The sequence below is a fragment of the Megalobrama amblycephala genome, linkage group LG17 (assembly GCF_018812025.1).
Source record: "Megalobrama amblycephala isolate DHTTF-2021 linkage group LG17, ASM1881202v1, whole genome shotgun sequence".
NCBI classification, from domain to species: domain Eukaryota; kingdom Metazoa; phylum Chordata; class Actinopteri; order Cypriniformes; family Xenocyprididae; genus Megalobrama; species Megalobrama amblycephala.
In genome coordinates, this window is record NC_063060.1 from 26,458,566 (window position 1) to 26,482,798 (window position 24,233).

General features: G+C 36.2%; 1 protein-coding gene across 6 annotated transcripts in view; it reads right to left on the reverse strand.

Moving 5' to 3' along the window:
* Window positions 1–8,815: 8,815 nt before the first annotated feature.
* The window catches only part of st3gal3b (ST3 beta-galactoside alpha-2,3-sialyltransferase 3b), a 70,910-nt gene continuing 55,492 nt past the window's right edge, over window positions 8,816–24,233 (reverse strand). For all 6 annotated transcript variants that reach the window (XM_048164452.1, XM_048164455.1, XM_048164454.1 and 3 more), the window contains 3 exons: window positions 23,483–23,629; window positions 16,891–17,037; window positions 8,816–12,358 (listed from right to left, as the gene is read on the reverse strand). In XM_048164452.1, the coding sequence (XP_048020409.1) occupies window positions 12,269–12,358; window positions 16,891–17,037; window positions 23,483–23,629 (384 nt within the window). In that variant the 3' untranslated portion in view covers window positions 8,816–12,268. The remainder of the gene's footprint in view (window positions 12,359–16,890; window positions 17,038–23,482; window positions 23,630–24,233) is intronic.

The following is a 24,233-nucleotide window of genomic DNA, read 5'->3' on the forward strand; positions in this document are numbered from 1 at the left end:
ATATAGCATACCCTCCAAAATCGAATCTCCAACTTGTCGTGTTAGTTCGAAACATGATAACGACAGTGGCTCATTTAAGAATTATAATAATAGTGATAAAAGCCACTCCAAACGCTGCTGTGATTTTAATCAGTTGTTGATTCATGATCCCGTCGAGTCTGTGAAAGTGAATGTGAAAGAACATCCTTTCATAACCTCCTCAGCCTCGAAACTTTATAAACAAAAATGATTATTTATGAAAAGAAAATATAAATGTTAATAACTCTGTTTTCTATAGATTTAGAAATTAAATCAAGCACGGCACATTTACTTTGTCTGCATGCTTCTTTTAGCTTTAGAGTGATAACATAATACAAATTACGAATTAACAGTTGTAGGCTATAATCTTAGCAATGTATAATTAATGTGTAATTTATCTAATTATTTCCTGGAGCGGTTTACACATTGTTATTGTTATTGTATTGTAGCTAGAAATGTGTGTAATATGGACATATTGTTCTGTAAAATGCTATACTTCAAATGTCCAATAGCCTACCGGGCATCATAATTCACTTATTTCCCCCCACATTTCATAACAGAAATGTTTCAACATGCAAATGATGACAAATGTTTTCGGTCTGATCATTAGGCTAAAAATTAACACGCTTTTCACCCGGTGTGTCAAGTGAGGATCGCTTCGACGCTTCTCTTGCGTATGGTTATACAATTTATCCGAATATCTTTTTTTTCATATTATGTTTAGCCATTCATACTATGTTGAATGAGACACAGAACATTATCATAAACTAATCAATTGACCCCCCCATAAAAAAAAAAAACATGTGTCCACATCGCGTGCGATTAGATACAACATAAGAATTCGCAACCCGTTTTACGCGCAAGTAGGCTATTTAATTAATGTATATAAAGAGCACAAGTTGAATTAATGATGCACAAACGTACGTAAAATAAATGAATCATGATTAAAAAAAGACACAGGTCCCAAGTAATTAGAGGGACACCCATAAAGGAAAATCATTTAGGCTACTCACCCTCATTACTTTCTTTCTTCTGTGCACTGTGGATCACAAAAGGAGATGAATGACAGCCCCAGTCACCATTCACCTTCACAGTATGGAAAAAAATGCAACATAAGTGAATGGTGACTGAAACTCTCAGTCCCTCACATAACGCCGTCGAGGGTGAGTAAATGATGACAGAATGCTCATTTCTGGGTCAGGGGCAGTACTAGACTACACATTTTCATTCCGTCACTTTAGATCAGCCAGTTTAGGTCATTGAGTTCCTGCATAAGCTCTAATTTTGAATGTTAAATTTAAATGTCAAATATCAAGTATCATGATTTTCATCATATTTCATGCAGTCAAACTCAAGCATGCTTATTTAAACAAAAACATGCTTCAGAACATACACTGCTGATTTTGACAGTTGATATATCTGCATATAGATGGCAGAGATGAAAAGCTCTCTGGGAAACCTGCCCTCTCCTCTCCGAATGTCTTCAGTGGAGTTCCCTCCGCCCACAGACATGCATGCGCTAACTTTGGCACTCCTTCCACTACAAACACCATGCTCAAAGCACAAAGACTGGCCAAACAGGGCCTTGCTCGCTTTAGGCTTTCACAAAACATTAAAACAAATTCTGGGAGGTTCTCTTGAGCTCTATTTATAGACCAAACCAACAATACACACAACTGAGTGAGGAATGGAGGAGTGTGAATCACCACTGGTCCTACAGATGATCCATAGCAGTGTAAAGTTCAAGTTCAAAAAGATTGATTGGGAAATCTCTCATTGCAACTAGGGTTTCCCCTCAGGTAACCCTGCTTGATTCACAATAGATGGCAATTTGATTCAAACAGATAACATTGCTGAGTATGTAGCCATCATGATTTTCCGAAGTTCCTTTTCATGAGCACCACAGCATGTCCCACACAGGGTTTCACCAGGTGCACTCTAGGTATTTTCCAAACTAGAACATTCAGTTTTTCTAATGTCCTGAGGCAGTGCTCAGCTGCTGTTTCATTTGTGCTCTTTATAGTTCAAAGATTTATTACTTACAATGTTTTTAAGAGTTGATTACTGGCTATTAAACAGCTGGAGGACACCAAATCTCATATCTCGATGAAAGAAAGCATAAAATACACGCACAGATGCCTTCAGCCTGTCAAAATGAACAATTGGGCATGAAAATGAATTTACTAAAGTAATATAGCTAAAAATTCATAATAAGAGCCCTGAGTGCACACCTTCTTTGACATAATATGTGACTGTCTGTTTGAGTGATGAATGTGAACGTGCACTATTGTGTAGGGTTGAAGAACACGTCCTGTGTGTACTCACGGCTAAGCCCATGAGCACATGAACAACAGATACAGGCACCCAGTAAACAAACTGCTCAAATACCATCAAGGGTGACTGAGCTATGACAAACACAACTCACACTTGTCATGCATCCCCTCCCAACAGCATCCATGCTCTCAGCGTGTAAGCCTTGCAGTCTGCTTACCCTCACAACTTCAGTTTTTAGGTCCAGGTTCAGCATTGTCAAAACACCATACTGGAAGGTTGTCCTACTGAACATCATCAAAATCACTTGCAAACTATCATATATAATCTCAGACACCATATGTCTCATGTGAAAGCCTGTATCAGAGTAGAAAAAAAAAAAAAAAAAAAAAAAAAAAGTGTGTTACAAAAGTTACACTTTGCCACAATTGCTCGATTTAGTCACATTAGCAAGATAAACATTGGTCAACCAGTCAGATTCCAGCATTCAACAGCCCCATAGCATAATAATAAGTCATAATAGCAAGATTTAAAGTCACATTATTAGTTAAAAAGTCACAGTTGTATGTATAGTTGTAATAGTATTTAAATGTCATACAATTAGTTAAAGTCTCATCACAATAGTTATAACTTCACAATTACAAGATTTAAAAACCTCATTATTAGTTATAAAGTCTCAATTGAGAAAAAGTCATTTTGTGAGATACAGTCAGATTATTAGTTATAAACCCGCAACTGCAAAATTTAGTCACATTATTAGATCTCAAAGTCTCAAAAGCGAGATGTAGTGTTACATTAGTAGTTATAAAGTCGTAATTGCAAGATTTGAAGTCACTGTCACATTATTAGTTAAAATAGTTGCAATTTGTTAGTCACAAATGCAAGATGTAGTCATTATTAGTTGAAAAAGTCACAATTACAAGATTTAAAGTCGCATTATTAGTTATAAAGTCACAATCGCAACATTTAAAGTCACATTGTTAAAGTCTCAAAAGTGAGATGTAGTGTCACATTATTAGTTATAAAGTCGCAATTGCAGGATTTGAAGTCACTGTCACATTATTAGTTAAAATAGTTGCAATTTGTTAGTCACAAATGCAAGATGTAGTTATATTATTAGTTGAAAAAGTCGCAATTACAAGACTTTAAAATCAAATTATTAGTCTCAAATGTGAGATGTAGAGTCACAGTAGTTATAAAGTCGCAATTTGCAAGATTTCAAGTCACATTATTAAAAAAGTTGCAATTTGTTAGTCTCAAATGCGAGATGTAGTCATTATTAGTTGAAAAAGTCACAATTACAAGATTTAAAGTCACATTATTAGTTATAAAGTCACAATCACAACATTTAAAGTCACATTGTTAAAGTCTCAAAAGTGAGATGTAGAGTCACATTAGTAGTTATAAAGTCGCAATTTGCAAGATTTCAAGTCACATTATTAAAAAAGTTGCAATTTGTTAGTCTCAAATGCGAGATGTAGTCATTATTAATTGAAAAAGTCACAATTACAAGATTTAAAGTCGCATTATTAGTTATAAACCCGCAACTGCAAAATTTAGTCACATTATTAGATCTCAAAGTCTCAAAAGCGAGATGTAGTCACATTATTAGTTATAGTCGCAATTGCAGGATTTGAAGTCACTGTCACATTATTAGTTAAAATAGTTGCAATTTGTTAGTCACAAATGCAAGATGTAGTTATATTATTAGTTGAAAAAGTCACAATTACAAGACTTTAAAATCACATTAGTCTCAAATGTGAGATGTAGCCACATTAGTAGTTATAAAGTCGCAATTGCAAGATTTGAAGTCACTGTCACATTATTGGTTAAAATAGTTGCAATTTGTTAGTCTCAAATGCAAGATGTAGTTATATTATTAGTTGAAAAAGTCACAATTACAAGATTTAAAGTCACATTATTAGTCACATTATTAGTTATAAAGTCACAATCACAACATTTAAAGTCACATTGTTAAAGTCTCAAAAGTGAGATGTAGTGTCACATTATTAGTTATAAAGTCGCAATTGCAGGATTTGAAGTCACATTATTAGTTATAAAGTCGCAATTGCAAGATTTGAAGTCACTGTCACATTATTAGTTAAAATAGTTGCAATTTGTTAGTCACAAATGCAAGATGTAGTTATATTATTAGTTGAAAAAGTCACAATTACAAGACTTTAAAATCACATTATTAGTCTCAAATGTGAGATGTAGAGTCACATTAGTAGTTATAAAGTCACAATTTGTAAGATTTGAAGTCACATTATTAGTTAAAATAGTTGCAATTTGTTAGTCTCAAATGCGAGATGTAGTCATTATTAGTTGAAAAAGTCACAATTACAAGATTTAAAGTCGCATTATTAGTTATAAAGTCACAATCGCAACATTTAAAGTCACATTGTTAAAGTCTCAAATGCAAGATGTATTGTCACATTAGTAGTTATAAAGTTGCAATTACAAGATTTAAAGTCACATTATTAGTTATAAAGTCACAATTGTGACATTTAAAGTCATATTGTTAGTTAAAGTCTCAAATGTGAAATGTAGTCTCACATTATAAAGATACATTTATGAGATTTAAAGTCACAGAGTATTTATAGACTCAAATGAGAGATTTAAAGACATGGTTGCAAGATATAAAGCCATGTGAATTTAATTAAAAACAAAAGAGTAAATTCCAACACAACAATTAATCCAACACAAGAATAGAAAGGTTCTTCAGAGTGGAAAAAGCCAATATTTTAAATTCACAATCTAACCTCAATTTTTTTTCCTTTTTTAGAAATAGACAGTTTTACTTATTGCTTCAAGTAAAAAAATATTACAAAAACATGTAGATTGCTAAATGTATTAGTTGATATGAAGGAGAACTGTACCAAGCGTGTTTTGTATGTCTTCTACAGTTACTGTCAGGATGGGCTGCTCCTCCAATGGTCTTCAGTTGTTTAAGTACATTTGTGTTAATCCCTCAAAGCATTGTAAGAACATGCTGTACCCAATTGGAGGTTGTAAAAAAAAGTCATGAGAAGAGTGAGGGTAAAAATCTGTTTGCAGCCACATCTAACAGAACAAGCTCACACAAAGCAAAACAGCACAACAGTGGCGCACACATGGGCCTTTCTTCCTTTAACATTTTCTTACAATAAAACCCATCTATTTTCCTAACCACACATGATTATTCTAATTGTGCTGTAAAAACAAGATAATTTTTCCTTCAAAAATTCACATAAGTGGAAGAAAACGTAAGCTCAGCTAATCAGCCAGTTAACAAAATGCTTATCATCACGTGCACGTCTGGGTATCTTTAAGTTATTAAAACCTCCTTCGACATGAACCATCAGGCTTACGCCAAGATATCCCAAAAGTTATTTAGCTAATTCTCAAGAGCAGGGTATGGAACGTGGTTCCATATGTGTAGGTCAAGTAAAAGTCTTTCAAAAGCAACTTGGTTTACATTTAGATCTTCTCAGTGTTACACACTTGCTCAAATGAACTCACAAGCTTCTCATTTTGTAAGACTGAGAATTTAACAGACTTCAAGATTTAACAATTTTCAATAAAAACTAGCCAATAATATGAGAAGATTGTTAGAAGAAAAGGTTATATATATAGAAGCTTAAAGGGTTCTGTCAGGCACTTCATATATAGAACCTTTTAGGGGTTCCTATCATGGGATCATTCTTTTTTTTTTTTTTTTTTTACTTTAAAATTTATGGATTTAAACAGCTTATAAACACTTTATAACTAGAAAAAAGTTAAAATAGCCCATCAAACTTGAAAGTATTATGCAATTAACATTTCTTCTTATAAAGAACCTTTTGGCATAAAAGTTTCATTAAAATTGAGTCAAGAAACCTAGAGTTTTATATTGAACCCCTTTGACCCTTTTTTCCTAACAGTAAATGTCGAACAACTCTACGATGTAAAAAATGCCTTTTCGAAGTTCTAAATAAAGCAAAGATTAAAGTACATTTTACAAGAAAAAACATTTTGGATTTTCTACTTTAAATTTTTACATTTAATGTGTTACTGTTTTCTTTGTAATTGTTTGCAATTTTACTAGCAATTTCTGATGGAAATTTTTCCAGTGTAGATTACTAGCTATTTCTATCAGGCATAAGGAACTTGCTTTTGGAAGGTCTGGGCCTCAACTAGAAAGAGGTCATCTAGCATTTACTTGACTCTGAACACATTCAGGCTGAGAGCTTCCAGACTAACATGCAATATGCACCAATCTCATATGTCACGTCAAGTGAACAAACCACAGGTCAATGTAATCGCCCAACAGTGGGCCATTCTGTGGTTGATGGACAATCTGTGGGCCGTTACTCTCACCTTTCTTAGTTTATGAGGTATCAGCCAAAGAATCATGGGTTGGATTGCCTATCTAGGAGGAAACACAGCTGAATTTATGTCTATCAGTGCGAAAGCACCAAATGATGGGAGTGAGTTGAGTTAAGAATTTGTGGTTGCAAAGGGACTGTTAAGTCATCTTAAAAGGATCTGCCAAAACACAGAGGAGAGTTTTCGTGCCAAAACATTTAAGATTATATTACTGGCCTGTATTTGCAGTGAAACATACATTACCACAGTCACTTTAAAGGGCCTGAGTGTCACCCTATCAGAATACAGTTATAACATCCAGCAGCTGTACTGCTGCGCTCTTCCTGCCTCAAGCCCAGCTGAGAGCACGTCCCACTGTTAGAGGTGTTCTTCCAGAGCCACACATATGAAATGAGATCCTAGTCAACATTACACTTGAGCATTAAAAGAAATAGAGGAGAGAATCAAATAAAGCACTATTATCCCTCACATTGCTTTCACACAGTCTCTTTCTGGTAGGGTAGGGGAAGGTCTCCGCTTTTCTCCTTGGTTGTCGCTTATTTTCATGATGGATCAAAGCTGTAAATGAAACTGTATTTGATTAAAAAACCCCATCAAAGAACCTATTAGAATAAAAGAACAATTGCAAAAAATTATATAGCTGAGAGCAGCAATTATAGGGGTTCAAGCGTTTCAAGGCTTTTTACACAAATGCGAAAAAAAGTATAAAGGCTTTAACTAGCAAGCATGTAAACATCTCAATCATAGATGGAAAAGACCATTTACAGAAAATACAGGCAATTTACCATATGGAACATGTAGTTTTTAAAGCTTTTTAACAGTTAGTTATCGAGGTTGAGCCAAAAACCTAGGACTAGTTCGCCAAAGTTGTTTTTTGAAATAATCTCCAATATTTAACGAACGATTAGATGGACAGCGGTAGGACTAGAGGCGAAGTTGCTCAGAATGAGGAGTTCTACATCGTGGGTGTGTGCAATACACAAACCTTTATGCATGTGAAAAACGCGAAGGCGTTTTGGGTGAACCATCCCTTGAACTATTCTGAAACCAAACAATAGCTAAAGGATTGTGCATTATCAGTTAGCTTGACAAACGGCTGTTATAAACCACATTTTTACGTGACATAGAGGGTAACATGGAACAAGAAGCTTATAAATAAGCTTCTTCTTATTATTTTTATTTTTTTTTTTCCCCCAGTACTAAGCTTTGAAAACAAGCATGTAGGTTAGACAGCATTCTATATGTCCGGGTTGACCGGTGATCTGGCAGTTGTTTTGACAGCAGGTCATACTGAGTGCAGTTGCTGCAGGATGCTCTGTTGAGTCCTGGACATCTACTTCCCTCCCTGGAAAATCACAATTCATCATTATAGGATTGTCTACTCTAAATAATAAAGTGATTAATCACTTCTGGATCACATCAGTGATCAATCAGCATGATTCTATTCAGAGAACCTGACTGTGCTGATTCCATTACATGTCAATATACATCACCATATTTTTGCCCCTCACAATATTTTATTGATAGTTTTATTTATTTGTGCATTCATGTCTTACAGTTCATTAATAATAATAATAATAATAATAATAATAATAATAATAATAAAGTAGGTTGACAAAGTTTTTCCAGAGCAGACAGGGCTATTTCTATGAGGTACAATCAGGTTCTATGAGCAGCAGATTCAGTCATGGCCAAATTATGATACTATGACATGAATCATATAGTGATGTAGTTGTCAACATCATCATGTTAATTGCATTTGTTAGTTTAGTGTGTGATGTAAAAATAAATATTTTTATGGTGACAAATGTTCCCATTTATTATCATAATATCTTAAAGGCACAAAAAAAAATAAATAAAAAATAAATAAAAAAAATAACATAAAAATATAAAATAATCTGGTACCTAAAAAAGAAGTTGCTTATGCTGCATTTGATTAAAAAAAAAGATATAGCAAAACAGTAATATTGTAAATTATTATTACAACTTAAAATAACTTTCTTTTTTTGCTTGCTTTTTTTAATATTTAGAGTGCAGTTAATTCCTGTGATGAAGCTGAATTACTCCTAGATTTGAGTTGAATGAGTTTAAAATGAGCCTCATACCTTCAATCTGTGACTCAAACACAGTGAGCACTGTCTTTGAAAAAAGCAGAGAAAGATAAAGATGACACAAAAGATCAATTAAGGGCCAAAACTGCCCAACACATTAATTTTATTAGAACTTGAAGATATATTATATATGTATATTTATATATATACATATAAAAGAAACAATACTTTTGTATTTCCTTCTAACTCCAAATGATCATCATTATAATGCTGATTGGTGGCATACTGCACAATATAAATACACCATTCTACGAGAGCAAAGAACTCTTTCAAATGTGTTTCAGACAGTCAGGATGATTCCATGATGACTCCTTCCTGTTGTGGGATCTTGATGAGTACCAGGTGTAGTGAACATAATGTAGTGTAACATGATGAACTCTGATAGCTAGTGCAATGGCACGTTTCCAGTACTCTGCCCAAGTTGTAGCTTTGCTTTGACTAAAAGCTCACAGTACTCCATAAAATGGTCCGTACCACACAAAAAAGTACAAACTTGATCTCTTTTGTAAATATGTGCAACATTGCTCATCTTCAAATGTATTCAAAGTAAAACCAAAGTTAAAAATGGTTCTTCTTGGTGTATTGGTCTGAAACGGCTACCTTTTGAAAGCGGCAGAATTCAGGATGGCAGTGTACCGTAACGTCAGGTGATTTTGAGGTCTGTCTTAACTAGGGATGCACCGATCTGGCTTGTATCTGAAAAGATACGGATATTTTTTTGTCATATCAGATATCGATCCAAACCCGATACTGTGTGCTTGACATGGATGTTACTGTTAGGATAAAAAACTATTTAATGTGAGTTTTACAAAAACAAAGGTCTTTGTTTTTGTTTAAAAGGACTGTATTTTGCTGAAGTTTCTGAATGTTGTGGTTCTTGTTACTGGGTGTTTGTTAAATTAGAACATTTTTGGGGTCGGTAAAATTTTGTGGTTTTGAAAAAGGTATCTTATGCTCACCAAGACTGCACTGATTTGATCAAAATTACAGTAAAAACAGTAATTACTGTGAAATATTATTTTTTTTAAAAACAGCATGTATTTGAAATGAATTAACAATGTAACAATGGAAAAGACTTTGATCAATTTCATGCATCCTTACTGAATTTTTTTTAGTTTTTACTGACCCCAAACTTTTGAACAGTAGCATAGAATGTGTGTAAGTTTTTCTGTTTTCTATTTATCTATAATGAAGTTGTGTGTTTTTAGGGGGCCGTTCACATGTTGCATCTTTTGCACGCTCAAATTCGTTATTTCACAAATGTAGACGCGCGGCAAGCGGCTTCGGCCTTTCCGTAACAACACTGAAAGCTCAGCCAAGATGGACGAACAGTTGATCATAGCTGTACAGGGCAGGTTTTTACTTCTCACCTCATAAATATACATACCTGCAAACTCCAAAGAGGTGAAAAAGGTGACATGTTTACAAAGAAAATAGTAGTGGGGGGGGGGGGGGATTTCATGATTTTAACATGTAAACTAAGCATTCTGGTGCACTCCCACAAGAAAATAAATGAAAAAAAAAAAAAAAAAAAAAAAAAAAAAAAAAAAAATACTACTACTAATAAAAAAAATAAAAAAAATATTGACACTAGGGCTGTGCATTGACACAAATTTCACAATTGGATTCGATTTAGATTCAGAAGCTCGCGATTTGATTTCGATTTGATTACCTTCAATTCAATATAGATTAATTTGGGGCTTATCAAGTACAGTACATGGCAAATTTCCTCAAAGAAAAAATATCTCTCAGCTAATACTGTAAACTATACAGGGAACCACAGCTGGTACATCATTATAATATTGGTTAAAATTAATTGATTTGTAAGCTACTTGCATATAAATTACACATAAAGAAGTTTTTATAATAACGTTATAATACATTTTTAATGACAATTATGTTTTTAATACTGTTTCTACTCGTTTTTAATATCGGCCTAAACATTTAAAAGGAGGCCGTCAAAAAAACGGTTTTACGGTTTTATACATTCAGTATTGAAGTACATGAATATGCAATGGCCTATAGTCACAGTGGATATATATCAAAATGCTCCTCTCGACGTTCATTTTTGTAGCTGACTAATGAGTTTTTTGACATTGAATGGCTTTTCTGAGGTAAATGTTACGGTAAATGTGACATTTTTACAAGCTATTTTATTTGGCGCTTTTCCACGGTTGAAACAATGATTGATCGATTAACGTTACATATGACATGATACTGATTTCAGTAAGTTGTACTGCATCTTTCAACATACCTTCGGTATTCATTCATCCTACATCCATTCATGTTTATTTCGTGTTGTAAAGCGGAAGAGTTGATCGGTTCACGTGCGCTCTGCCTGTTTGAACTGAAGCGCTACAGCGAAGTGTCAGTCACACCACAGAGCTCCAAAAAAGATCACGACAGCTCGAGAGACGTTTATTGTCTCACTCTAGTCTAAGGGAAAATAGCCCATTTTCGATTTATTGTGCCTGCAAACTCACCCTCACCCAATATTTTGATTCAAAACGGCGAATTTCGTAGAAAAGCGACTAGTTTGCAGGTATGAATATATCTAGTAGTAGAGCTAATACAAGGGCTAGAAATTCATTTATCCTTTGCTAAAACCTCTTCATCTTCATGGAGAACACACGGCTCATGATTGCTAGCAACGGCAGACACCACAGGACCACAAGGGCACTTTTGTAAAGATGAGAAAGTGGCGTGGTCGGCATTTTCCACACGTTTTTAGACGCGACATGTGAACGGCCCCTTAGGAAGTTCGTGAAGTACTGGCCGATATGCACAATTCAGGTATTGGAATTTAAATTGGGAAAAAAAAAATGGTATCTGTGCATCCCTAATAGGTACTCAGTCTCCCACTTCAAGTAAACTGTAGTGAGTATTTATAACACAAGTCATTTTGGAAATGCGGTACCTCAAATACGAAAAAACAAAAGGCCTTCATCTGTGCACCAAAATAAATAACTTAGAGATTGAGCTCCTTTCCTCAACAAAAGAAGCTGTAACATAATAAGCTCACATTCAGGAGATAAAGAGCCTCCTGTGCTCAGAAGCTGAATCAAAGACCTGCCTCTGCCCTTCCACACACTGGGGCAGGATACGCACTGAGTGCCCTGGACGGAGAATCACGTGTGAAGGCAGGGGCCTTAGCATTAAAATGCACTGTAAAAATCTTTGATATTTACACCGTTAATACATTCAGGCAGGAGAGGAGAGGCATCTCCTCCAATAGAGGTACATTTGGCACAATCAGTTAATGTTGCGACTCATTCCTCAAGCGCATTGTGTTGGTCCCCTCAAAGTCTCTGATAGTTTCCAACAAGGATTGTCTCCGGAGACATTCAAGAACCCTTCAACGTCCCGCTCAGAGGAAGCCTGTCGGTAAGAAGGCACATGTGCATCTTAAGTGAGCCATCGCTCCCACCTCTGAAATCACGCTCTTCAGTGTTGTCTGGTCCAGGGTTTCCCAGGATCCTGCGTTTTCAAGTCCTCCAAGAAAGGCACCCACCTTGGGAGGTTCAAATCCCATTGGTTAAGTCTGTGATGATGTTGGCCTTCACCAACTTGCGGAGAAATTCCTTTTCCTTTGAGATGTTGTGAGTCCATGACTGTGGGGGAAACAAACAGCAGACTGTCATTTCTTACTGTATGTGGCTGACTCTTGACACGACAGTCTGCCCTTTTATTCTCAAGCATGTCAGTCTTGGAAGCAGAGATTTTGACTATTAGCATTAAATTTGGTGAATACAGCAACTTAAATTGGTCGCAAAGCATCCATTCAAATATAAAAGGGCATATGACATCATAAATAACCAATCACACTTCATTTGTATGAGACATTTCAGGCATGATCACTTATGGATATCTTGTCTGTGACTGATGGGATGTATAACGCCAAGCTCCACCCCCTTATTTCAGAAAAATGTGCCATTCCGATTTCATGAGAAAACATATATATTTTACGAGGTCACATCTTTCATGAATTTGTACAAAAACTTATGATTTTTATATATGTATAAAAAACGTAAGCATGAAAATCTACCATTAAACCTAACCGTGAAAGGGGCGTAAGCAAAAACGTACAAATGAGATCGTACAAGTTAGCCACCAATTCGCCAAAATGTAAAAAACTGCCTTCATAGTGTGTTGAATGCGCTCCTAAAGTGCTATAACTGATCGGATATTATTTTTATATGGCCTGGTAGAAATCATCATAAAACATTTTTGGCTGTTTTTTATTTTAGTTTATTTTTTATGCAGGTACGTAATTAAAACAGCAGGACTGTGAATTGGCTGACAAGAGAAAAGCCTCATTCGAAAGTAATTACAGCTGCTTACATTAGTGAAATGAATTGTTCCTAATGTTTTTACAACACATTCACTGTAATACTGTAAACTAAATCCACACAACAATAACCTGAAATCATCCGTAATTTACCTCGCTGAGGGTGACGCATAATTTAAATCAATCTTGAGAAGTTCATGCTGTGGATTAAAGATTTAAAAAAAAAAAGTAAAAATAAAAACGGCTTGTATACTGTCTGGGTGTCTTGCTTCACTATTATTACTGACCCAAAAACATTTTATTGTATCTTTAGGTAATTTCTCAAATTGCATTAAAATCCAGACATGTACATCCTCCACAGACTTATATTAGAAAAGACGATCACACTTTAGATCAGGGTCCAATTCTAACTATTAACAACAACTTTTGCCTACAATTCCTAATTACTGTATATTAATAATTGGTAAGGTAGTTAAAAACTGTACAAATTTCTTTGTTAGGCTGTACAAAAAGGAAGATATTTGGAAGAATGTTTGTAACCAAGCAGATTTCGCCCCCCATTGACTGCCATAGTATTTATTTTTCCTACTATGATAGTCATATTCTTCCAAATATCTTCCTTTTTGTACAGCCTAACAAAGAAATTTCTACAGGTTTGGAACAACTTGAGGGGGAGTAAATGATGACAGAATTAAAATTTTTGGGTGAACTATCCCTTTAAGAGATGTACATAGAATATGGTCAAGGCAATCAATATGTACTTTATTAAGTACTAATAAACAGCCAATATCCTAGTAATATGCATGCTAATAAGCAACTAGTTAATAGTGAGAATTGAACCCTAAAACAAAGTGTTACTGAAAAATGGTGGATGAAAACAGCTGCTAAATGTGGTTGGTCAGTATTATTTTTTTTCCTCCACAGATTTGTGGTTTAGAAAAGGTCAGAATCAGTCATGATAAAAAAAGTTACATTAATTCTCAGGTCCACAGCACATCACATTTACTACTATCTTTTATTACAACAATAACAGAGCTCTGAGCCACAGGAGAGGGATATAGTGTGGTCTGGGATCAGAGAACTGGAGCTGCATTGACTCCTGTAAAAACCATCCTCTCCAGTTTTCTTTTAATATCCTATTGTTCTTCAATGTGATTTTCAGATGCAGTACGGCACAGCAGAGGAACTACTGGCCTGGTAATGTTGGATGAAACCAGAGCTTTGGGTTCCTGTGAGAGGCTCTCGGTCCGAACGGGCGGGACCCCACAACTGCCCCTGACAGGAGGTTCTGGGCCTGCTGGGGCCATTATACCATGCCAAAAACCTCTCGTCAGAGTCTCTGAGCTGTCTGCTTCAGCATGCTCAGCCCTTGTGACGGATCACATTCACAGAAAACCCAACAGATCCAGGAGTGTAGTTTCACTCTCCGTAAGAGAGAAAAGGGCACAGCCCAAAATGAAAGCTGGGTTAAGAGTCTCCTAAGGCCAAACTGCCTTAGGGAGAGAGGATCTGAAACAATGCTTCAATACTTAGAGAAACAGCTCTCAGCATCTGGGGTCGGATTTGTTTAAGCTATTGAAAGAAGTCTCTGATTATGTGTGTATCCGATTAGAATCTGTTCTAAAACTATAGAATGGATACAATTGTTCAGATCCGTTTTGTGTGTCCCATGCCGCTTTTTAGTTTTCTGGAATATCTGCATTGCTTTCTATGGCAATGACGTTGTGTAGGTAGGCATACGCCAAAAAACAACAAACGCAACATGGAGGGGTTTGTCTTATTTACAACATGACAATGTGTAGCCGCTGCACTGGACTACTGTGTCATATGAGGCATTGGCACGATGGTATGGGTGGCTTTATTCCATGTTGTCGTCTCCGCGGGTTCGACATTTTTCACTTTGTAACACAACCTTGTTTCTGCAGCGACTTTCATCATGTTTTCGTATAACAACGTCTGACACGTTTACGTTTTATGTGGCGTAAAAAAGTAAAATAATCCACATGAATGTAGCTCAAAACAGCACTTTATTTTACAGTCCTGTTCCCCATGTACATACTATGTACTTATTATAGTAATTGCAATAACTGGGTAATAACAAGGTACTAACCCTGAACCTACCAATAAACCTAACCTTAAAGGGTTAGTTCACCCAAAAATGAAAATTCTGTCATTTATTACTTACCCTCATGTCATTCCACACCCGTAAGACCTTCGTTAATCTTCAGAACACAAATTAAGATATTTTAGTTGAAATCCGATGGCTCCGTGAGGCCTCCATAGGGAGCAATGGACACTTCCTCTCTCAAGATCCATAAAGGTACTAAAAACATATTTAAATCGGTTTATGTGAGTACAGTGGTTCAATATTAATATTATAAAGCGACGAGAATATTTTTGGAGCGCCAAAAAAAACAAAATAACGACTTATATAGTGATGGCCGATTTCAAAACACTGCTTCATGAAGCATCGGAGCATAAATGAATCAGTGTGTCGAATCAGTGGTTCAGATCGCGCGTCAAACTGCCAACGGCTGAAATCACGTGACTTTGGCGCTCCGAACAGCAGATTCGACACACTGATTCATCTGTGCTCCGATGCTTCATGAAACAGTGTTTTGAAATCGGCCATCACTAAATAAGTCGTTATTTAGTTTTTTTTTTTGGCACTCCAAAAATATTCTCGTCGCTTTATAATATTAATATTGAACCACTGTACTCACATAAACCGATTTAAATATGTTTTTAGTACCTTTATGGATCTTGAGAGAGGAAGTGTCCATTGCTCCCTATGGAGGCCTCACGGAGCCATCGGATTTCAACTAAAATATCTTAATTTGTGTTCTGAAGATTAACGAAGGTCTTACGGGTGTGGAATGACATGAGGGTAAGTAATAAATGACAGAATTTTCATTTTTGGGTGAACTAACCCTTTAACCCATGTAGTTACCTTTTATTACCCAGTACTTTCTTAGGTAAGTACACTAAGTACAAATTCTAAACTTTTTTTTTTATGGTAATGTACATCATTTTTCATAATATATTTTTATTTTGAATAGAATAATCTTAAACTACTCAGAGAGACAAAAGGGTTATAAGTCATTTCCTCACAGGATTCTGAAGTGCATTAATGTAAATTTCACATTTTCCCCAACAATCTGGTGAAGCAACCTTTTACTCTAATCCTGGAATTTACCACTGAAAGCCATAGAGTACTGTAGTAATTAATCCCTTACATCGCAGCTGGGATGAAGACTCCTGTCAAACCTACAAAGACAAATACTCTACACTGTTACAGTATGTGAGCTACTAGCTATACAAGGCCAACAGCTTAAATCCCATTTCTTTAAGCTGACATTACATAGCGCACAAGACTTAAACTGACAGAATACAGGCAGCAGGAAGTGAGCGAGTTCTGCATGAATGGTACCTGACTGTGATTTGACAAGGATGGGTGCCAGAGCAGTCAGGAGCTAACTGTGCGTTAACAGCTCTGTTTTATGAGCGTGCTTTTACAGCCATGGCAAATGTGGGCAGAGAGGAATTTACAAAACATAACGACAAAGTTATCTACATATGGACTGATCTAAGAGGAAAAAAAAAAAAAAAAAAAAAAAACAGAACAGCAAGTAGCCCAGGACATTCTGCTGATGACATCATCATTGTAATTTTCCATAAAGTGAACAGATAAACAGACATTGATCAAACAATGGTCTAAGAACTGAGCTCACAGTTGTTTATTGTACAAAATGTTTTGTCTAAAAAAGAAAAAATCCACAGTACTGCCTGAAATGTTTAATTTGAGAAGTTAAATTGACATTTTGTCAATTAAACAAACAAACATAAAACTGTTACCTCTTTTATGGCAGACATTTTGACTGTTTCGTAGTAGTGCAGGGGTGCATGAGGGGTGTTCATGTCATAGCCAAATCCAGCAACAGCGACCTCATCGCAGTTATGAAGGGCCATCGTTATGGCAACGGTGCCCAACGTTGGAATGTTCTATGGAAAAGAACGCAAGTTTAAATTGATACTGTAGCATTTTAAAATTTCACCATCAAGTACTAAGCATGCTGAAGATAATATACTTATCCAGAGCCTTAGACTTTAACCTCAACGCACAATATCTTGCACTTGTTTTGTGAATTGTAATGACAAAACATTGATTCAAATGATATGTTAGACCAGATAAGAAACAAGAAAATACATTTTATTGCTTGTTTAATAGTAAATGAAGTCCTATCATGCTATAAAGCACTATATTAACATTTCTGGCATCGCTATCAAACTACATGAAAAGAAATTATATATTTTGATAAATTAATTCTGGAAGTTGTGAGTTTGCAGTCTGAATTGAATGTTATGAGATTGTATTATTGTATACATGACTGTCTATTGCCTTGTCTTAGCTTTAAGCTTAAAGGTGCCCTTGAATGAAAAATTGAATTTATCTTGGCATAGTTGAATAACAAGAGTTCAGTACATGGAAATGACATACAGTGAGTCTCAAACTCCATTCTCCTTCTTATATAAATCTCATTTGTTTAAAAGACCTCCGAAGAACAGGTGAATCTCAACATAACACCGACTGTTATATTATACCCCCAATATTTGCATATGCCAGCCCATGTTCCCAACATTATGAAAGGCATTACACAAGGGCAGCCAGTATTAACGTCTGGATCTGTGCACAGCCGAATCATCAGACTAGGTAAGCAAGCAAGGACAATAGCGAAAAATGGCAGATGGAGCAATAATAACTGACATGATCCATGATAACATGATATTTTTAGTGATATTTGTAAATTGTCTTTCTAAATGTTTCGTTAGCATGTTGCTAATGTATTGTTAAATGTGGTTAAAGTTACCATCGTTTCTTACTGTATTCACGGAGACAAGAGCCGTAGCTATTTTCATTTTTAAACACTTGCAGTCTGTATAATGCATAAACACAACTTCATTCTTTATAAATCTCTCCAACAGAGTAGCATTAGCCGTTAGCCACGGAGCACAGCATCAAATTCATTCAGAATCAAATGTAAACAATATAACAGTATACAATACTTTGTACAACACTTTGTAAAGATCCATTTGAGGGTTATATTAGCTGTGTAAACTTTGTTTAGGCACTGTTTAAGGCAAGCTCGAGCTCCGTGGGCGGGGAGCGTCAGCATTTAAAGGGGCCGCACAGCATAAATCGGCTCATATTTAATGATGCCCCAAAATAGGCAGTTAAAAAAATGAATAAAAAAAAAAATCTATGGGGTATTTTGAGCTGAAACTTCACAGACACATTCAGGGGACACCTTAGACTTATATTACATCTTGTAAAAAAACGTTCGATGGCACCTTTAAACATGCAAAAACAAATATTCAGTGTGACCACTGTAATCAGATTGATGAACATACGACTCTTCTGAGCAGGTTCTTTCAATAAAATAAGTTCAAAAGACTCATGACATGAACACAAGGTATCTGTATGAATCAGTCTAACAAATCATGTGAATTAGGGATGTCAATTTACACAAATTCCCATGATCGAATGTTGTTTAAATTGCGTCTACTGTAGTGACATTTAGTCAACAGCATGACAGGGTGTGCAAAGGCTGCTCAAAACAGCATGTTCCTCGCCAAATGAATGAGAAGGGTTTTTAATTTAAATAAAGGGCTACTAGGATTGTAAAATGAGTCAATGTGATTGATAATTTATTAAATTACTATTTAATAATCAAATATAACGACTAATACAACATGTCACCAATGCTGCCCTAGTTGTGGACGCGCACTTTCTGGAACAGCGTGCTGAAAACGGCAACTAAACCCAATTAATTCACAATGATTTATTAAACTAGTATTCTCATTATAACGTTATGTAATATAACAGTACCAGTTATAGTTATTATTAGTCATGTATTGCTGTTATAGATGCGGGAGCTGAATTGCTGAATGAACACCGGTGGAGCACTTTGCTAGCGCATTATTTAACTCAAAGAAATGCATCCTATATGAGATTTATCAGATACATACAAAAGAAACATAATACTACAAATTATATCTACACAAAATGATGCAAATATATGTACGTGCTATTCAGAATGTGCGAGTCATGTTGTGGACGCGCGCTCTTCCTGGAGCGATGAAACACAGCAAATAAACCCAAATAAAACATAAAAAATTTGCATAAAACAAAAGGTTGCGAATGCACACGCAAACTTATAGTCATGATGAAGGCATAACTTTAGCTGTGAAATGGTCCCAAACATAACTCTGGCTTGCTTGCTTAATTTTTTCCTTGTGTCTGCTTTAAGTTTTATCGATTAAATGTATTATCGACAATTAATCCATCATCGATTAATCGTTAACATCCCTAATTTGAATCCATCACAATGGTTACTGTTTTAAAATGACTGGATATTTATATAGTATGTGTGAGTAGATAAGCAGAATAACTATGCTTGCTGTGCTGTATTTTAATCTATTTAACATCACTGTCTGTGGTCTGCTCTGGTCCAGCTCTTCCTCAAGGTCTGGATGGCGTTGTGCCTGAAGGAGTTCTGGCTTAGTTCTGGTCTACAGTTGTTAACTCATCTTGAGCTGCGTGTGATTAACAATTTGCTTAAAACAGACCCCCACCCCTGACGCACCAATTTCAGGAGGCAGACCTTCACTTCCTCATCTCCCTGGGGAAGTCAACCATTCTAAATCATTAGCTTACAGTGGCCTGGGGTCTGGTTTACACACACACACACACACACACACACACACACACACACACACACACACACACACACACACACACACACACACACACAGATTAGTATTACGATTGTGTCAGTGTATGCAGCCTTAAGCAGGTGGGTGTTTGGAGTGCTCAAAGGGGGAGACTGTGTCAAAATGCATCCCACCTTGATCAGTACCGTATGGGACAGCTTCCCTCCTGTGCTGCCCCCCTACCTACACAAACCTTAGGGGCCTGGGCTCTGCTCCACGTGCACTGCACATGTTCTACCATTCAGAGGAGGTTTGAGTTTTCAGGAGGTGGCCAAGCTCACACACAGACCCTTGTCTGTACTCATGCCATGATGGGATGGCTGAGAGCTTCATCAAGCTATGATGCTAGTGGCATTTATCTACTTTCTCAAGTCCAATTTCCTGGGATTGAAAGGAAAGTGTGTTGTTTATGAGCTCTTAGTAGGCAAGTACTCTTTGTTGCAGCCCATGTGTGAGATCCGAGGCATGTCACACAATTTTTTTTGACAGTGCTGATTCCCAGTCCTCCCGTGGGCTACTGCACACCCAACACCCATGTCTGAATAAAATGTGTTTGCTAATGGGGTGGGGTGTTCTAAGTGTGGCCACAGCATTCGTGATGAATTTTTATGGTAGAATTTAGCATGCCAAACCATATACAAGGTTCCCACCTTTTATATAATGAAATTATATACAAGGTGGGAACACAAATAATTTCAATGAAATTTCCAGTTATTTGTGATTATTGGATAAGGATTTCCCCTCCAAATTTGGACACATTCACCAACAAGTCAGTTTGATTTAAACCTACTCAAAAAAAAAAAAAAGCTCACAATGACCATCAATATTTTAGAATGACCTTCTTTTCAATTTACAAGTTTTTAAATATTAACAGCAATTCAAAAAAAATTGAACAAAGGTAATGGTAAAGGAAGTGCTCTTTCACCTTGTCAAAAAACAATAATTTATTAAATATGGTGAAATATATAAACCAAAGACAAATTTCTATAGATGGCATTTTTTACATACAATTTAGCATTAAAAGTTAGCTGTCTTTCAATTCATTTTAATTCTGCTTGCATTCTAATTCAAATACCAATTCTGCATCCAGGTTGCTACCTCAATTGTGATTCATAATAGGCAAGTTTCCATCCAGTTTTGCACTGTTTTGTGTTTGACAAAGCAAATATGTGCCAAAAAAATTGTGAAATTTGCTGTCGTCTCGAGGCTGTTTCCATTCAGTTGGCCTTTTATCGATAAAATGGTGCACGTAATGACGTCATCCCTAAAAAAATTGCATCTGCATTAGCTTAACTGAAGCTTATTCTCACATTACATTTCTAAAATTTTATTAGAGCTTTTTGGAGTCAACTACTTTATTTTCCTAATTTATTTGGGATAAAATTCTATATTAATAAGTTATACTATATATAAATAATTTATATTTACAAGTGTCATGTTTGTGATTAGTAGGCCTATTTCCCTCATCCTTGTGATGAACCTTTGAACTACGATCTACGGAGAAACGGTGCTTTAACGGGAGCTAGTGTTGTCACGGTACCAACATTCCAGTAGTCAGTACCAATACCATGAAAATTTTACGGTTCTCTGTACCAATTTCGGTACTTATTTTATTTTATTTTATTTTATAGCCTATTTTAAAAACATATTAAATATGATTTGGAGCATGTGTGTATGTTTGTGTGTGTATATATAGGCTACCTCAATGAAATACATTTTGAAATATAAAAATAAATAAATAAATAAATAAATAAATAAATGCTCAAATATCCATTTTGTACTGTTGAAAAAAACAGCATATGCTGGTTAAGGTAGGTTTTGAAGCTGGTATGCTGGTTTGAGCTGGTTTATGCTGATCAAGTGCTGGTCCATGCTGGTCCTATGCTGATCCTGGACCAGCATGGACCAGCTCAAACCAGCATACCAGCTTCAAAACCTACCTTGCCAACATATGCTGTTTTTTTTCAACAGGGGTAACAGACGTGCGTGTTTATTTGAGCTATTCCGTCAATGAAACAACACACTACAGCCTGTAAAACTATTAAATAAATATCGGTAAATAATGGTAACCTAAATAATAAGAAAGTTAAATAGTATTTAAAAACATTTGTTTTTTTATTTCCACACAAAGTTGCATCATATCCCTTTGAGAGGGATGTGGGACATGAGCAGGAAAGAGACCATTTCTATTTAATAATATCTTCATGTTATCTCCTGACGTTACAAGCAACTGACACTTGTTGCAAAAGGTCTGAAGAGCGAGTTTATCCTCCGCAGGGCCAAGACATTCAGGCTATGTTTGATTTTGCGCTGCCAGAATAAAGCAAAAGTAAAAATCACCAGCGTGTGTGAAACGTGCTATATACAAATAAACTTGACGCGCCTTATAAAGTCTAATAACAAGCACAAACTGTGTTAAATAGAAATTGATGTGCAAGCAAAAAAGTTTCTGTACTACAGTGTTTTTATACTTTACCACAGTAAAGAATGCGAATAGCCTATAATAGGCCTAAATGCGAACGAAAGGAACGTTTATAATCCCCTGCGTGAGTGAAGATTTGGGAAAAGAAACAGAGATTCCATGTGGAATTACTAATGGAATATTGTTAAATTCTCTGCTAAGCAGGAGACCAGATCGCGATTCGCAGAACAGAATACAAAGCTTAAATGTATGGACTCACATAACTCTCATTCGGCATGAACCAAAATGTTTCCATGGCTGCGATGTCACATTTAATCGCTAACCTATTATTTCTTTTGTAAACAAAGCTTTGTGCTTCATTCGTGTCATATTCAAGTAAATGCTGCCACAGTCTTATCAGTGGCTACCGAATATACCCGGATTCTCGCTATTACCGGTACTACAGAAATGCGGGTATCGTCACATTTTCAAAATTTCAGTACCGACTTGGTACCGAAGTACCAGTACTTTTGACAACACTAACGGGAACAACACATAAACACGTGGACGCTGCATCTATAGGCTACTTCTGTCATGTGACACCACATTTATTTGCGTTAAATCCCCTTTTCTTGACAAAAAGTTTTTCCCAATTCATTTTTGTGACATCTGAACTATTGATATAGATGTTATGCGCTAAAAATAAACTTAAAAAGATTGTGTCGACATTTGAGAAATTTTATCGACAAATGGCATTTCCATCAGCTATATCGCTAAACATTTTAAAACGCTAAACCTTTTTTTTTTCTTTCGTAAAATAAAATCCTTGCATGGAAACCTGGCTACTGACAGTTTTTTTTTTTTTTTTTTTTTTTTTTTTTAAATCTAACTCAACACCTGCTGCATTATTTGAGATTTTTAATGTTAGGCACTGGATAACGAGGATTTAAACACAGCTTTGTCCAGGTTTGGACAAAATACTTGGCATAAGCTCTCCCCACCTATTAGATTAGTCAAGCTGCCTTTGACCTATGGTGATCTTTATGATAATTACAGGCTAATTGAGGAAACACGTGTCTAAGGCTTCCTGTGACCCCTATTAACATAAGATTGACTAAAAGCATTGCCTGCCATTTTGGTTCAATAAACGGGGGCAGTCCAACAGTTCCTTTCGAAGAGCTACCGGTTTTAGCAGAGTCAGATCCTCTTGCACTCAATGAGTTAATGTAAACAATGTTATGAAAAGTACTCAAACTTAATGAGCATGTTACTTACCCCTTTACCCATGAGGCCATTGTTCTGTGGAAGGCCAATAAACTGGAAGGCAGCCTCTTGTATGAAGTAGGGGTTGAGGATACGTATCTCAGAGGGTTCCCGGGGCACATAGTGCGCTACAGACTTCCAGAAGCCCTCTGTTCCTTGCTAAATAAAAAAAAAATTAAATAAAAAAAGAGAGAGGAATTATGATATGGACAAATGAGACTACACATCCCATGTTTGATCACCAAATGCATCATGAAAAATGTATGGAACATTTGTGTTTCATCTTACAGCAGAAGTAAGGAAATAATCTATTCCATAATCATGAGTTCAGGCACAAAGCCTATAAGGTGCCATCACTGCATACTGATGGCGCAAGCATAGACGGCTTTCATTAAAAGTGAAGCAAGCCGCCCAGGTTGGACGAGCCCACAGGAAGTGGACAAATGAAATCCCGACCTCCACGAGCGTTTGGGGAGCAACGGCCCCCAGCTTCTCCCATAACAATTACTCAGGAGACCTGCAGAGTGCCATAGCTCAGCAATTATTCAATCTGCGACCGGGCACCGAGATCATCAGGTATTAGCGTCCTGACTAGACGAGCTCTGCGAAGCCACGGCAGCACTGCTGGCAAACAGCCAGCCAGGTCATCGGACTTAATGGGAGTCACCTGTTCAAATAAGCAGACTGCCTTTGATATAGCCCAACAATAGGAGCAGCTATTGAGCCAAACGAACGGCTTTGAAGCAGTTTTGGAGGCCCCCGC